Source organism: Elephas maximus, chromosome 6 (genome assembly GCF_024166365.1).
Source record: "Elephas maximus indicus isolate mEleMax1 chromosome 6, mEleMax1 primary haplotype, whole genome shotgun sequence".
NCBI classification, from domain to species: Eukaryota; Metazoa; Chordata; class Mammalia; order Proboscidea; family Elephantidae; genus Elephas; species Elephas maximus.
In genome coordinates this window covers 14,767,429-14,781,921 of record NC_064824.1, presented here as the reverse complement: position 1 = coordinate 14,781,921, position 14,493 = coordinate 14,767,429, and the positions used below count along the sequence as shown (strand labels likewise).

Below are 14,493 nucleotides of genomic sequence, written 5' to 3'. Positions count from 1 at the left end.
ATTGTGATCTTTTACCTATTGACTTCCATGATTCCCTGTTATGTGTATTTTTTTTTTAATTAATCTTAATTTGTTTGTTTTTGTGATTTCCCTATTTGAGTTGATATCAGGACGTTCTGTTTTGTGACCTTGTGTTGTGCTGATATCTGATATTATTGGTTCTCTGACCAAACAATATCCTTTAGTATTTCTTGTAGCTTTGGTTTGGTTTTTGCAAATTCTCTAAACTTGTGTTTGTCTGTAAATATCTTAATTTCGCCTTCATATTTCAGAGAGAGTTTTGCTGGATATATGATCCTTGGTTGGCAGTTTTTCTCCTTCAGTGTTCTGTATATGTCGTCCCATTCCCTTCTTGCCTGCATGGTTTCTGCTGAGTAGTCTGAACATATTCTTATTGATTCTCCCTTGAAGGAAACCTTTCTTTTCTCCCTGGCTGCTTTTAAAATTTTCTGTTTATCTTTGGTTTTGGTGAGTTTGATGATAATATGTCTTGGTGTTTTTCTTTTTGGATCGATCTTAAATGGGGTTCGATGAGCATCTTGGATAGATATCCTTTCGTCTTTCATGATGTCAGGGAAGTTTTCTGTCAGAAGTTCTTCAACTATTTTCTCTGTGTTTTCTGTCCCCCCTCCCTGTTCTGGGACTCCAATCACCCGCAGGTTATCCTTCTTGATAGAGTCCCACATAATTCTTAGGGTTTCTTCATTTTTTTTAATTCTTTTATCTGATTTTTTTTCAGCTATGTTGGTGTTGATTCCCTGGTCCTCCAGATGTCCCAGTCTGCATTCTAATTGCTCGAGTCTGCTCCTCTGACTTCCTAGTGTGTTGTCTAATTCTGTTATTTTATTGTTAATCTTTTGGATTTCTACATGTTGTCTCTCTATGGATTCTTGCAACTTATTAATTTTTCCAGTATGTTCTTGAATAATCTTTTTGAGTTCTTCAACAGTTTTATCAGTGTGTTCCTTGGCTTTTTCTGCAGATATCCTAATTTCATTTGTGATATCATTAAGCATTCTGTAAATTAGTTTTTTATATTCTGTATCTGATAATTCCAAAATTGTATCTTCATTTGGGAAAGATTTTGATTCTTTTGTTTGGGGAGTTGGAGAAGCTGTCACGGTCTGCTTCTTTAAGTGGTTTGATATGGATTGTTGTCTCCGAGCCATCACTGGGAAACTAGTTTTTCCAGAAAATCCGCTAAAAAAAAACTGCAGTCAGATCCCTATCAGAGTTCTCCCTCTGGCTCAGGCTATTCAGATGTTAATGAAGCCGCCTGGGGAGGGTGGGGGAGGGAACAGAGAGATAGGAGAGTAGCACCTCAGAATATAGCCAGAGTTGCTTGTCTTGCTTGGAATGACTATTATATCTGAGATTCCCGCGGGCGCGTCGCCTATGTGTGCTGTCTGTGTGGAGATTGCCCCCGGGGGGTCTGGCCCGCTGGAGTCACGGTCAGATCCTCCGCTTCCAGCCCCACGCCCAGCGTCAAGGCTCCCCTACTGGGACGGTGCACTCTCGACTCCAAAATCAGTCGCTGCCTCCCGGGGACTTCTCGTCCCTCCAGCCGCGTGGCCGTGCCGCCCCCGTGAACCAGGTGGGCCCCCTCCCGGGGTTAGTTCAGATTGGTGGAGTAGCTCCCCGTGCTTATGCCGCGACCGAGTGTCCCGGCTGGAACGCTGTTCTCCCCGCTCCAATACCAGCCGCTGCCTCCCGGGGACTTCTCCCACCGGCTGCGTCCCACGCCGCCCTCGCGACCCGGATGGTCACCTTCCCGGGGTTAGTTCAGGGGGTGGAGCAACTCTCCGTGTTTATGGCGTACCTGCGTGCAGTCCAAATCCCTGTGGGACGGCTCCCCGGCTCGGACGCTGCTCTTTCTGCTCCAAGATCAGTCACTGCCTCCCGGGGACCTCTCCTAACGGCTGCGTCCCACGCCGCCCGTGGAACCGGCTAGTCCCCCTCCCGGGGTTAGTTCAGGGGGGTGGAGCAGGTCTCTGTGCTTGTGCCGTACCTGACTGGTATGCTGGCTCCAGGCTCTGGAAACAATCGCTGCTTCCCCGTATTAGTTCGTTCTCCGTCTCTAAGTCTGTGTTTGTTGTTCAGGGTTCGTAGATTGTTATGTATGTGATCGATTCACTTGTTTTTCCGTGTCTTTGTTGTAAGAGGGATCCGAGGTAGCGTCTGCCTAGTCCGCCATCTTGGCTCCGCCTACCATAGTTCTTTTATAGTATATTGTAGATTGCCAGTAAAAATAATGAAATGAGGATATTTCTTATTTTCAGGTGCAAATATTTTGCGAGACTCAACAGGCAATGTCAAACTAGGAGATTTTGGGGCCAGCAAACGGCTTCAGACCATCTGTCTCTCAGGGACAGGAATGAAGTCAGTCACAGGCACACCATACTGGATGAGCCCTGAAGTGATCAGTGGAGAAGGCTATGGCAGAAAAGCAGATATCTGGTAGGTTTTGATGCTATCTTTGCCTGAAAACTACCAGCTTTCTTATTTATTTCCACCCAGGATACAAATTACTGAGCCAGATTTAAACTAACTTTTGTACTTTTAGAACTAGAGTATTGGAATTACAAGGAGTAACATTTTAATTATGAGGCATGTCCTTGAACCTGTCTTCCATTCTTTAGGAAGGATTAGTCTTAAACAGACTTCCACAGTAGAAGCTAGCTTCACTTTATTTCCCTGAAGAGTTTTAAAAGTAATTAATCTTTGTTATCAGTCTTTTATAATTCAGTTAATCCTTAATTGCCCAATAATTTTAAGTTAGAACAAAATGGCCATTTCCTGCTTCCTACCCAGAAAAAATTTTAGGAGATGTTCATTTTAGGCACCTGAAGGCAAAAAAGGAATTCCTAATGCTGCTATTCTCTGTGAGATAAAGACAAGAAATTATATTTAATATCAGTTAAGAGAATTATACATAAAATAAAAATTCTAAAATATGTAATGTTCTTGGCCTAACCTTTTGAGTTAAATGACAGTCATGAAATTGTGGTTTATTTTCACTGACTTCTATGTTTAAATTACAATTTTACGTAACTTTAAACTTGAAATCAAATTGTATTTAAATGCATGTGCATTTCACTTTTATTCCTCCTTTTGTAGTTGTTTGTGTAATGTGTGTTACTTGTTTCTTTCTAGGAGTGTAGCCTGCACTGTGGTGGAAATGCTAACGGAAAAGCCCCCTTGGGCTGAGTTTGAAGCAATGGCTGCCATCTTTAAAATCGCTACCCAGCCGACAAACCCAAAGCTGCCACCCCACGTCTCAGACTATACTCGGGATTTCCTCAAACGGATTTTTGTGGAGGCCAAACTGAGACCCTCAGCTGACGAGCTCTTGAGGCACATGTTTGTGCATTATCACTAGCAGCCAATAACCTTTCCTGTGCCTCTACCCTGCTATCATCGATTCATTCACCTTCTCTCTGACTGCACTTTTCTTTTTTTATAAAAAAAGGAGAGATGGGGAAGAAAAAAAGACAAGAGGGAACATATTTCTCTTGATTCTTGGTTAAATTTGTTTAATAATAATAGTAGTCTAAATTTTTTATAGTCTTTTTTTTCCCTTACAAGAAGAACTTGAAACTTTTTTTTTTTTTTTTATAATGTACTGATGTGGTTCAGAGAGATAAAGCACTTTAGTACATAGTCACTCTTTTTAGTGAAAACAAATCATTTGGAATACCTAAAGATTGTAGAGTCTTCCCCTGTATCACTGACATGTGGTGATGGGGGAGAAATGGAAAACAAGGAAAAGAAAATGATAAATAATTTGTAGTTTTTAGTGTTAGTATTTAAAGTAGATCCTCATTTTTTGGAGGTTGACCCTAAACTTGAGTTTAGGGTAGGTACTCAAAGAATATAGATCCCTTCTTCTGTCTGTATTCTTTATATTCGAACCTCTGTCTACCAAGCTTTTTGCTCAGTACAAATCTCGATAGAAAATACGAATTTCTAAGAGGTATCTTTAGTTGTTAATCCTAACCAGTATAATAAGCAAATACACTATAGTAGATTCATGTTACTGGAATCTGTAAACCTTGAGGGATGGTTTTCTGCTTAAAAAAAAAAAAAAAAGTGCTATTTTATTTTAAAGCAGTTACGGGAAGTAAATAGAGCAAATTCAAAATAAGGTACAAAAGGATATTGCTCTCGTTAAATGTTGTGAGCAGTCGAAGAGACCACATTTGCCAGTTAATAGAAATAATGGGGGGAAAAAACTGTGAGTTTAATAAGTTTTAAACTGTGTTTTTTATATGAGGGTGAAAGTTCCAAAATTAAGGGAAAGGAGAAGTAATCAAAATCATGTATACTGTCTTCCTGTTGCTAGGTCCTGATTCCCCATAGATAATATTCTTTAGGAAATAAGAGTTCAGCCCAGAGGATCCATGTTTCAAAGCTAGTGTCATGAAATGGAACCCTTGTCCATGGGATCATAGAATAATAAAACACCTTGAAAACAGAAAATGTTGGTTTTCAGCTCCGGGGAGTGGGAGAGGAGGGGAATAATTTCATTTCCCATTTGGCAATGCCTGCAGACATTTTTGGTTGTCACAGCTGGGGTATTGCTATTGGCATCTAGTGGGTAGAGGTCAGGGATGCTGTTAAATATACTACAGTGCACAAGAACAGCTCCCAAATCAAAGAGCTGTCCTGCCCAAAGTGTCAGTAGTGCCGAGGTTGAGAAAACCTGATGCAAAGACCAGTTCCAGCTATAAACTGAAAACAACCATTTACAGAAGAGGTTCCCAGCAAAAAAAGAAAATTTCAAAGAGAAAGCAATGTAATTCACAATGAGTATTTCACAAGAGCGAATACCACTACTTCAAGTCAAGGGTGAGCGATCTCAGCAAGTAGTAAGTAGCAATCCCTTTCTTACCAGCTGCATATTGTATCCAAATCTTCTGTTTTAGAAACAAAATGAATTTGAACAGTGAGCCTGTTGAACTCAACCACCTATCCTTTCCTCGAGCCGCCAACTTAAAATTGTGGAAAATGAAAAGCATATTTAAAAAAAAAAAAGTATCAACAGGAAGGTCCAAAAACTGCCAGCTATAATGTATCCACTAAGAACAAGGCTGTTAAATGGAGGGAGACAGCTGGAAAAGGTCCCACTGTCCTTAATGGAAATATGCTACTGAAGAATATGAATGATATCAGTAATTTGACCCCTTGCAGTGTTTTCAGCATATTAAAGCAAGTGCTAAGCACTTTAAAGGTATAGAAAAATAATAGTCTTCCTGGAGGCCCTAAATGTGATGTCTTTCATGGGATTTATAAGGGACTTCAAAACCAAACCCATTTTAGTCAAGTTGATTCCAATTCATAGCAACCCTGTAGGACAGAGTAGAACTCCCCCATAGAGTTTCTAAGCCTGTAATCTTTACGGAAGCTGACTGCCACATCTTTCTCCCACAGAGCAGCTGGTGGGTTTGAACTGCCAGCCTTTTGGTTAGCAGCCAAGCGCTTAACCGCTGGCCACTAAGGCTCCTTATAAGGGACTCAGTTATTCTTATTTCTACAAAAAGGTATGCTCTTTTAGGGACTCTTTCAAAATACTTTGTTTCTGAAGTTAAGTGGCTCTTGGTTTACTATATCAGGGTCCAGTATGGCATTCCCCACAGGAATATTTGAAGTTCTGCCAGTAGTCTGAGAAGAAGCCAAAGCACAAATTAGTTGTCAACGTTTCTTTCATACTCTTATAAAGGAAGCAGCTTGCAAGGAAGAGCAAGAAATAGGTGCCTGCCCCTCCCACTTGATAAGCCAACTGCCACATCTTGTACTAAAAACATAATCCCCAAGTGTGTGGGTCTGTTGTAATTTCTTTATCTTTTATCGGTAAGGCATCTCTTCTGCTTAAGGAAGACCGTGTATCTGTACCAGTGGCCTTTTCCTTCTTTAATTGTCTCCTGTGATTACGATTTCTCTCTGGCTCTTTTTTGGTCTTTCAGGGTAACCAGCAGTGTAGAGTAATAAGACAAATGTTCTTTCTGGAGAATTCTTGGGAGACTGTGAAACCCACAGCAAAATTGTTTGCTTTTTTCAGTCTCTTTTTTTCTCTTGTAAATGCTGTAGAAAATAAATGCATATGAAAAGAAACTACTACTTTAATATTGCTGTAGAAGACCTATGCTTTAGGAGAAAGGAAAAAAAAAATATGAACTATGGGCAGGTGATGTTCTTTATGTAAAAAGACTTCAAAATAGGCTAATAGTTTACAGAGTTATATAAAATGTGATCTGAATTTTTTAATTTCAAACATATTGTGATGGTACCAAAAACCACAATAAGAGTTAATATATATAAAAATTACCAGTACAAAAATGCTTGAAGGTGAGGGTGAAAGGTACGAAAGACCAAAAGTAAATTAAAATAGAAAATTTTGAAAGGAAGCACCTTATTTCAGGTGCAGCTAAGTATAACACTCCATTTCTTTTCTTCTTTCTAATAATGGTATGGGTCAACAAATGAACCTTGAGCTTTTTCAGATGACTGTAAATGTATTTTGTTTTTTAAATGTACAGCTGATTCTTCCATACTGTAATGTTTCTTTGCTGAGGCTGGAGAATGGCCAGACTGCTGATGTTGTGCCTTTCAGACACGCTCTGCTTTTGACAGTGGCCAACTTTGGGGTGCTGGAGAAGATTCCCTTGCAGCCTTACATGTGCTTTTCAGGATATACCCTTCTGCCTAGGCCTTGAGAGATTCAGCGTGGCATGACCCAGGCTTGGACCAATATAAGATCTTTTGTTTTGCAAACTAAGTATAGTGAATAAAAGGGTTGAAAAACATGGTAATGATGAGTGGAAATTCTGATGGGTTGGTAATTCTTTAAAACATTTTTAAAACAATGCAGACTGACAATTTCAGTGTGACTATCTTGAAAATTTTCAGCATGGTTCCTCATTTACAAACATGTTTCTAACTTAAATGGTTAAGACTATTGCCTTAGAAAGTTTTAAGAGGTATAGTCAACCTTCATAATGTATATAAGGGATTGAAAGATTAATGCACATGCTGAACTATACAAGAGAAATTAAAAAATTTGATTTCAGAGTAAAGTGGATTGACTTTCACTCAGGGCTTCGAACTGATTCAAACTGGTTCAGCCATCGTTAACGAGGTGAAACCTAAACAGAATTTTTACAATTTGGGTGATCCAGAATGATAATCAGAACAGGAAAAATTACAGGTCAAAGCCCTGGATTGGGAGACTCAAAAGAGGTGTAGTGAGCCCTTTCAGGAGCCTGATGTGTGACACTGGATTGTCGGCAGGAACGTGGAGAAGGACATATTCAGAGTGACGCCATTAGCCACCATCTTTGAGCGGGGCACCTCCGTTTCCGACTCTGCTCAAAATCTGACAGGCAAGGGATTTGGTTGCTATGCAATGCGTGTGCTGCCCTTGTTTTCTAAGAGGGAAACTAGGTTTCTAACAGGGCTTTGACTCGAGATTTTTCCCGTTCTGGTTATCTTTATGGTTCACACAAATTTTAAAAATTTGCTTCTGTTCCAATTTTGCTTCCTTGGCCATGGCTGAACCAGGAAGAACTGATTCAAAGCCCTGCTTTCATGGGAGAAAGAGTTTTTACCTTATTCCTAGTAGAAACTACATGAAACGAAATGATTTCTTTAGAGTATCTCTCTGCTCCTCCAGCTCTGTCTGTTCTGGTCTGCAGCATTTCTGAGATTTGGTTTTATAAGCTCTGTGAAATGCAGTTTATAAGGTACATGAAAGCACATTAAGAAAATAAACCCAAATATTAATAGTTTAGAGGGATGACCACGCTTGACTGCAAAAGCCAAAATACTTGCTAGATGCAAACTTTCTGGCCCATGGCAAAGTTTTGTGCCAATGATTTCATTTGGCATCTAGGAACCAAAAGCTTGGTGTAAAAATCACCTGGTGTCGATCAACTATGGGAATCCTTTTTTTTAATAGGGTGACTTTTTCATTTGCTTATTCAATAATTGTGGCTTATTTGTGTTGGGTGCCAAATTAACTTATCCTTAAGGAGGTCACAGTCTAGGAGAAAACACGGGCAAAGACAGTCACTTATTTTATGGCATACCCTAACCCTGAAGGTTCGGCAGTGATGATTTAAAATTTTATGACTATTTTTTATGAAGTGAGGGGAAAGCAATTTGGGGTAACATTGACTATTAGAAATTTTGTCATTAAAAATGAAATTAAAGTCAAAGTCTCCTCAAATTGGAGGGGTCCCCTTAGGTCAGGCTGCCTTTCTCTCAGGAACACCTCTTAGAATGCCCAGACTGCCCAAACAGTTCCAGTGATAAGGAACATTTATTCCATAACACGAATTATTAAGACAGCCAGAACATTTGTTGGAAGTCGAACTCTGTCAACAGTGTTATTTATGCTAAGATTAGGACAATGTCTTGAGAACACGTTGTTTTTTTCATTAAGTTTGGCCTTTGTTACAAATGCAATGGTCATTTATTTTAATTTTAAGATTATTTAAATGTTAATGAAAAGGAACTTAATTGTTAAATTTAGTAGTGCCTTTTTCTCTATATGCCTTAGCTTTACTTTATATCAGTAATAATTCAATTTGCTCACAAAAATGAAGACATTTTCTAAAATCATTAGGCTTCAAGAGTTCATTTGGCCTTAAGCTGTGTTTTGGCCCATAAATGTTCCTTAATGCCTGCTAACTCCTCCTACCCTTTTCTGCCCCCTCTTTTTTTGTGTGTGTGTTAGGAGAGTAATGTTAGCATGTGCCTGTGACACACTGCAGTCTCCACTAGACAGAGTGTAGAAAGAGGTATTGTGGTTTTAAAGAGACATAGCAAATTGTTTTCCAGATTGATTACTTGATTTTTCAGTCATGTTGGCACTGACCAAGTTAATTGTATATCATGGTTCAGTTATAATTTCTATAGCAAAGCTACAGAGATTTTTTTTTGCCCTAAAGAAGTCATTTAAATGGCTTACAGCTGTTGGGGCAATGAGATGTAGGACAATGAGCAAGAAACCCAGGGAGAATGAATTCTAATCCTTACTTTTTCACTAACATTTTGACTAATACTGTAGCCTATTTTTCTGTGAAGTGTGTGTGTGTGCTTGTGTTTGGAGTTGGGGCAGGGGTGGGAAAGAAGGAAGGAAAGGTAGGAGTGTTTAATATATTAGTCTCCAATCTTGGAGGAACCCCTTAAAAGTATATGTCCTACTGATGATGGATCAGTGTAGTCATTTTCAGGTGGGGAGGCCAGCACATTTCCACGAGTAGCTAGTACAAATAATTGTTTAATCAAGGTATTTATTGTAATTGCCAAACTCTTGATTGCTAAAAGTAGATTAAAATTGAATTTGTATGTGTATGTGTGTGTGTAATAATGAGCTTATGTATAATTCTTAAATAGAAAGTAATTGATTTTACATAGTTCCTAATGAACTCTATGGAATAGAAATTCTGCCAGACATTATCAAAACAAGCTTCCTTAGCTTACTAGGTATTCAAAAGGAAATCCTCTTATACCTCTTTTTGGTTGGCTAGGGAAGGCGTGTTGTGAAGCCACTGTTCTGCTTCATAGTCGTCTGTAGCTTTGCTTTGTGTTCTGCCATGGTCTGGACAGGATGCCATAATAGATGTGGAAAGTACCAGGGCCAACCATGTCTCTACTCCTCTTTGAGACCTGTAGGTGATAATGAGCTCTTCCAGGAGCCCAGAGATTCTTCTCTTGGAGATGGTGAGAGTGGTCAAGATTGAGCTTCACAGAGTTGAGGGAGGAGCCATAGCTGTAATGAAAAGAATAAATTTTATCTGTTTCTTGTGTATAGTCTCGCATAATTTTTTATAATTATGCATTTTAATTGAGAATCATGGTATTTTTGTTTATAACAGCAAATAAATTAAATCAGTAAGTACTATTACTCCGTATACCTGATGACTTCTTGTTTGTATTTACAAAATTTATTATCAGAATAACTTTAAACCAAAGTTTTTATATTCCTTGTGCACATAGCCAAAATAATTAGCACTGTTACTTCTACCCACCTGTAAGCTAATAATGTAAAAATTATGAAGCAAGCACTAGTAGAATTTGTATCTCAATCTGCCCTTCAAGGAAAAGGACAGGTACTCAGTGTTTGCATTTACAAGTAGAATTTACTTCAGCTATTAAGGAACTGTAGACATTATGAACTTGATCTTGTACACGTGCCAATCTTATTACTGTCACTTGACCATACACACAGATACATATCCGTTCACTTAGGATGCCTCAGGTTTGTGGCGTACTTTCTTCTTAGTGTCTTAACACGTATGAACTTGTGTTTGACTTGAGGGGCATTTCAAGAAAGCTGTGAAGAAAGGTAGGTTATGGATGCATGCCCACTTTGTACCATAGACATTTTGGAACGTAAGAAAGAGTTTGCTCTCTAGTATACGTGCAGAATTTGTCCCCAGATAAGGATTTCTGAGTCCCTTAATGCCAATTGAGAACGGTAAAGTTCATGACTATACTGAAAAGCACTTTTGTGTTCACTTATTTATATTTTTTTTAGAATTTATTTTTAAAAAACATGTAACCAGTAATTTTAGCAATAGCATTACTTAGAGGGGAGGGGTGAGATAGGTAACAAAATTCCATCTTAAACTCTGTTAGATACTTAAAGTCTGAATGGATTTGACATATTCTCATTTTTCCAAAATTTTTTTTCCACCTGGAATGAGAAGAGAGCACTAGTGGAGAAATTAAGAAAACATTTGAGCTGGAAAGGCTTATGGTCAAAAGGAAATGGGTCAAACTCTTGCAATATATCCTGTTCCATTCAAAGTACAGTGTCTAAGGATAAGAATACTTCTTTAAAAACAATTGTTTTTAATACAATCTTAACAAGTAAAAGGTTTATAGCATTTTTTCTATTGCTATAGGTTTTAAAATTTGCTACCCTGTGTCTGAAATATATAAGAGTTAATACCAAAAACATTTTTAATGTTGGACATCTCTTCCTTTTCACATGATTCGTTTCATTCAAATATCGTAAATAAAAGTAAATGGATAAATTTGAGAATAAACTTTTAATTGTTGGAAAACTATGATTATCGATTTATAAATTTACCCTTTGACCTGGTGTACATTTTAAAGTGTAGCCATTAATCTTTAATTATTAATTTCTCTCTGTAAATGTTTTTAATCTCAGTTGAACGCTGGGCAGTTTATAATTACGTATGAAGGTGTTTTTTTCCTATCAAGGTTGACTTTTTTGCACATTTTTGGAAATGTTTAATTTGTACACTGATTTACTACTCTGACCAATGATTACTGACGAGTGTGTGTGAGCATCGTGAGTGTGTGCATTGAACTACTGTCTGTCTCCATTTTCACTTCTTTCAAGGTGTAGTCAGTCGTCAGTAACTACACAGCTGTCACTGACATCAGCGGATTGTCTCGCTTTACAGAGTAGACTTACCTATGGTTCTGTCTTTGTTGAAGAACTCAGGAGTTCAGCATTACTTTGTAATTTTATGATGTCTTCTAACATTCATTGCTAAGTTGAAGTATTCTTGTAACTGTGTATCAGGGGATGTATGTTTGTGTGGAGATGTCTTTTTCTCTCTGTAGGTACATGTATAAACAGTAATTTCTTATTTTGTTTCATTTCTACATTTTTATGAACTTGTTTTATAAGGGTACTATTTAGTTAGAGTAATTAAATATATAAAAGCTTTCTGAGAGATTATTTACTATATGAATATATTTTCAGCTGGCTGATCAAAAATATTTTTTTAATTTTGTTTTTAACCATTTGAAATGTATTTGTATTTTCAAAATTGGACACAAATTGTACTTAGATCTCAAAACACTCTTGTAAGGAACAACATTGAGTTTTCTTTTGAGAATTCTGTGAAATGCAAATTAAGAAAATAAAATGTGCTTTAAGCAGTAACAAAAACACACTGTCCACTAAGACAGCTTTGGAATTCTCAGAGCTACGAAAAAATGTGAGAAACTAAATTGCCTTGAAGAGATGCCAAGATTTTTATATCCCAAGTTGCTGTGGGCCTGTCCTACTGTTCCTCTTCAGTATTTCCTTTATTCTAACCTAAAATATTTCAACTTTCTGGTTTTTCTCTTACAGGACAAGGTCAGACTGGGTTTATAAAACAGTGCATTGGCATATTGTGATTCTCTGTAATTGGTTGACTATAAATTGGTTTAGAAATGTCCAAACATACGTTGTTGTGTCTTTATACTGTACTGTGTGTTTTTAGTAACTGGCAGAAAGATTTGGAAATTAAATTTCCAATCTGAATGTTATTGTACTTAAAAAAAAAAAAGCTTGTTTTAAATATGCGGTACCACCTAAAATTACTTGTGTTAGGAATAAAGTATGCTGTTGAGTGTCACTAAGCGTATTATGTTAAAAGGAGCCGGTATGATTAGAAAAACCTACCAGAAGCCAGATAGACTGTGGTTTGGGCCACATTTCATGCACATTTTGACTTTGTGTTCTTCATTCAAAATTGTGCTTGTAAAAATGTATAAAATTTTTGAGTTTTTAATTTCTTGCTGGTAAATAGCTTTTTTTTTTTTTAAATCTAATGTAAAAGAAACCATGTTTATATTTTGTTAGTGATCAATGACTTTGTTTATATGGAAATTTGTATATTGTTGGCACACATCTTTGTTTAGATTTATCGTGCATGAAAGCCTGCAATAATTAGCACAATGAAAATTGCTTTTTCCTACATGCTAGTTCATTTTTTGAAAGATTGTGGTGCAAAGGCTTACTCTAAGTAACCTTCTGGACTATGGAATGGATTTAAATGAATGGCACTTTGAGTCTTAATAAAGCTGATATTTATTTCCACTGTGACTGGTTTGTCGAGGTCTGTTCTTGGACATGGTGTTGTCCTCCCTCTGCCTGCATTAATCACTTTCTAGGAGACCAAGCACAGACTAACCTAGAAACATTGAAACTAAACTGCCTAATCTTACCAGTGTGTAAAAACAAGTCTATGGTGTCCCACCCAGCATGCTCTGGTCTATCTTTTCCTGGACACCTTGACTACCCACACCAGAAACTAGTAGTGAGTAAAAACAAACATTAAAAACAAGGCCTGCTGTCAGAACAGAAGGAATGGACTTTCAGCACTGGAGGCTGTAAAGTAATCCTTTAGGGGGCAATTTAGCAATGCAAATCAAAAACTTCAGAATCTTGTATTTCCTCTGATGGCAACTTATATATAGGAATTAATGTTACTACTGTGGAAATGATTGTGGAGGTGCTAAAGTAGATCTACACAAGCCAAATATTTTAAATCTAAATGTCCAACAATAGGAAATTGGTCAAATACCTTGTATTATATCCGTACAATGGAACTCTTCGCCGTGTGTTACTGACCGAAAGAAGGCAAGTTACACGAGATAATGTTGCATCCCACATTTTGTTTAAAAACAAAAAAGTACTGGACATTATGGCACTCAAATTGTGGTGGAATTATGAGTAGTCATTTTTGCTTGTATTTTCTAAACTTTTATGATAAATGTTTTTGTTTTTTCTTTTAGTACAAAATATTTTTTTTAATTATGAAAACTTTAGGTTAGCCATTCTAACTCATCGTCCAATGCAGTCAGATTAGCCAGGTTGTGTTTTGTTTTGTTGGAAAGGTAATTTCCAGTGTTTTAGTTTGGTTGTAAAGGGTCAAATAAGACAGGCAGCCACAGTGTAGATATGAGTGTAAGTGGTAGAGGATTTCTGGGAAGTCATTTGCAGTAAGAGCTTTACAAAAAGGCCAGGTGTTCACACCAATATTTCCATTTCTCAAAATTTGCCTTAAGAAAACAAGATACAGTTAAAATTTTTCTATAATGATATTCATCACAGAGCTATTTATAATAGTGTACACTCAAATTATCTCAAATGCCTCCAAATTATGATTTGGCTAAATAAATTGATATTGCCATACGATGGAATATTAAAGTCATTAAACAATCATCTTAATTGGGGTGAACAAAGCTTCTTTTAGGAGGATATGGAATCAAGTGTCTAAGTAATAGTTCCTGTGGTGTAAAAATACTCTAGGAAAAATGCTTGGAAGAAAGTCAACCAAATATAGATAGCAGCGTCGGGGTGCGGCCAGCGTTGTTATGCATGATTTAAATAGCCTTTGCTATGCTTTTCTCTATTTTCCATGGTTTTTACAATGTTGTGTATTACTTCAATCGGGGAGAAATAAAAATTGGAAATTCAGTCGGAATCGACGGCAACAGGATGTGATATTGAACCTGTAAAACTGGATGATGTTACCTGGGAATGAATGTAGGTAGAAAAGTGTGAAAGAAATTCATAAAGACTTTTTTTTTTTTAACTAAGACTAGATAATTAAACTCAGTTTTTGCTAAATTAAACTTGTCTTTTTACCTGCCTGCTCAGCGTTCACTATAAACTGAGTCAACCCAGAGTGCTAACAAGTCCTATTATTAAATTATTTTAATTGCTTAGCTACCATG

The 14,493-nt window shown here is 37.3% G+C and overlaps 1 protein-coding gene across 2 annotated transcripts in view; it reads left to right on the top strand.

The window, feature by feature from the left end:
- MAP3K2 (mitogen-activated protein kinase kinase kinase 2) overlaps positions 1-12,856 on the top strand; it is a 135,129-nt gene extending 122,273 nt beyond the window's left edge. For both annotated transcript variants that reach the window (XM_049889098.1, XM_049889099.1), the window contains 2 exons: positions 2,280-2,457; positions 3,154-12,856. In XM_049889098.1, the coding sequence (XP_049745055.1) occupies positions 2,280-2,457; positions 3,154-3,379 (404 nt within the window). In that variant the 3' untranslated portion in view covers positions 3,380-12,856. The remainder of the gene's footprint in view (positions 1-2,279; positions 2,458-3,153) is intronic.
- Positions 12,857-14,493: the final 1,637 nt, after the last annotated feature.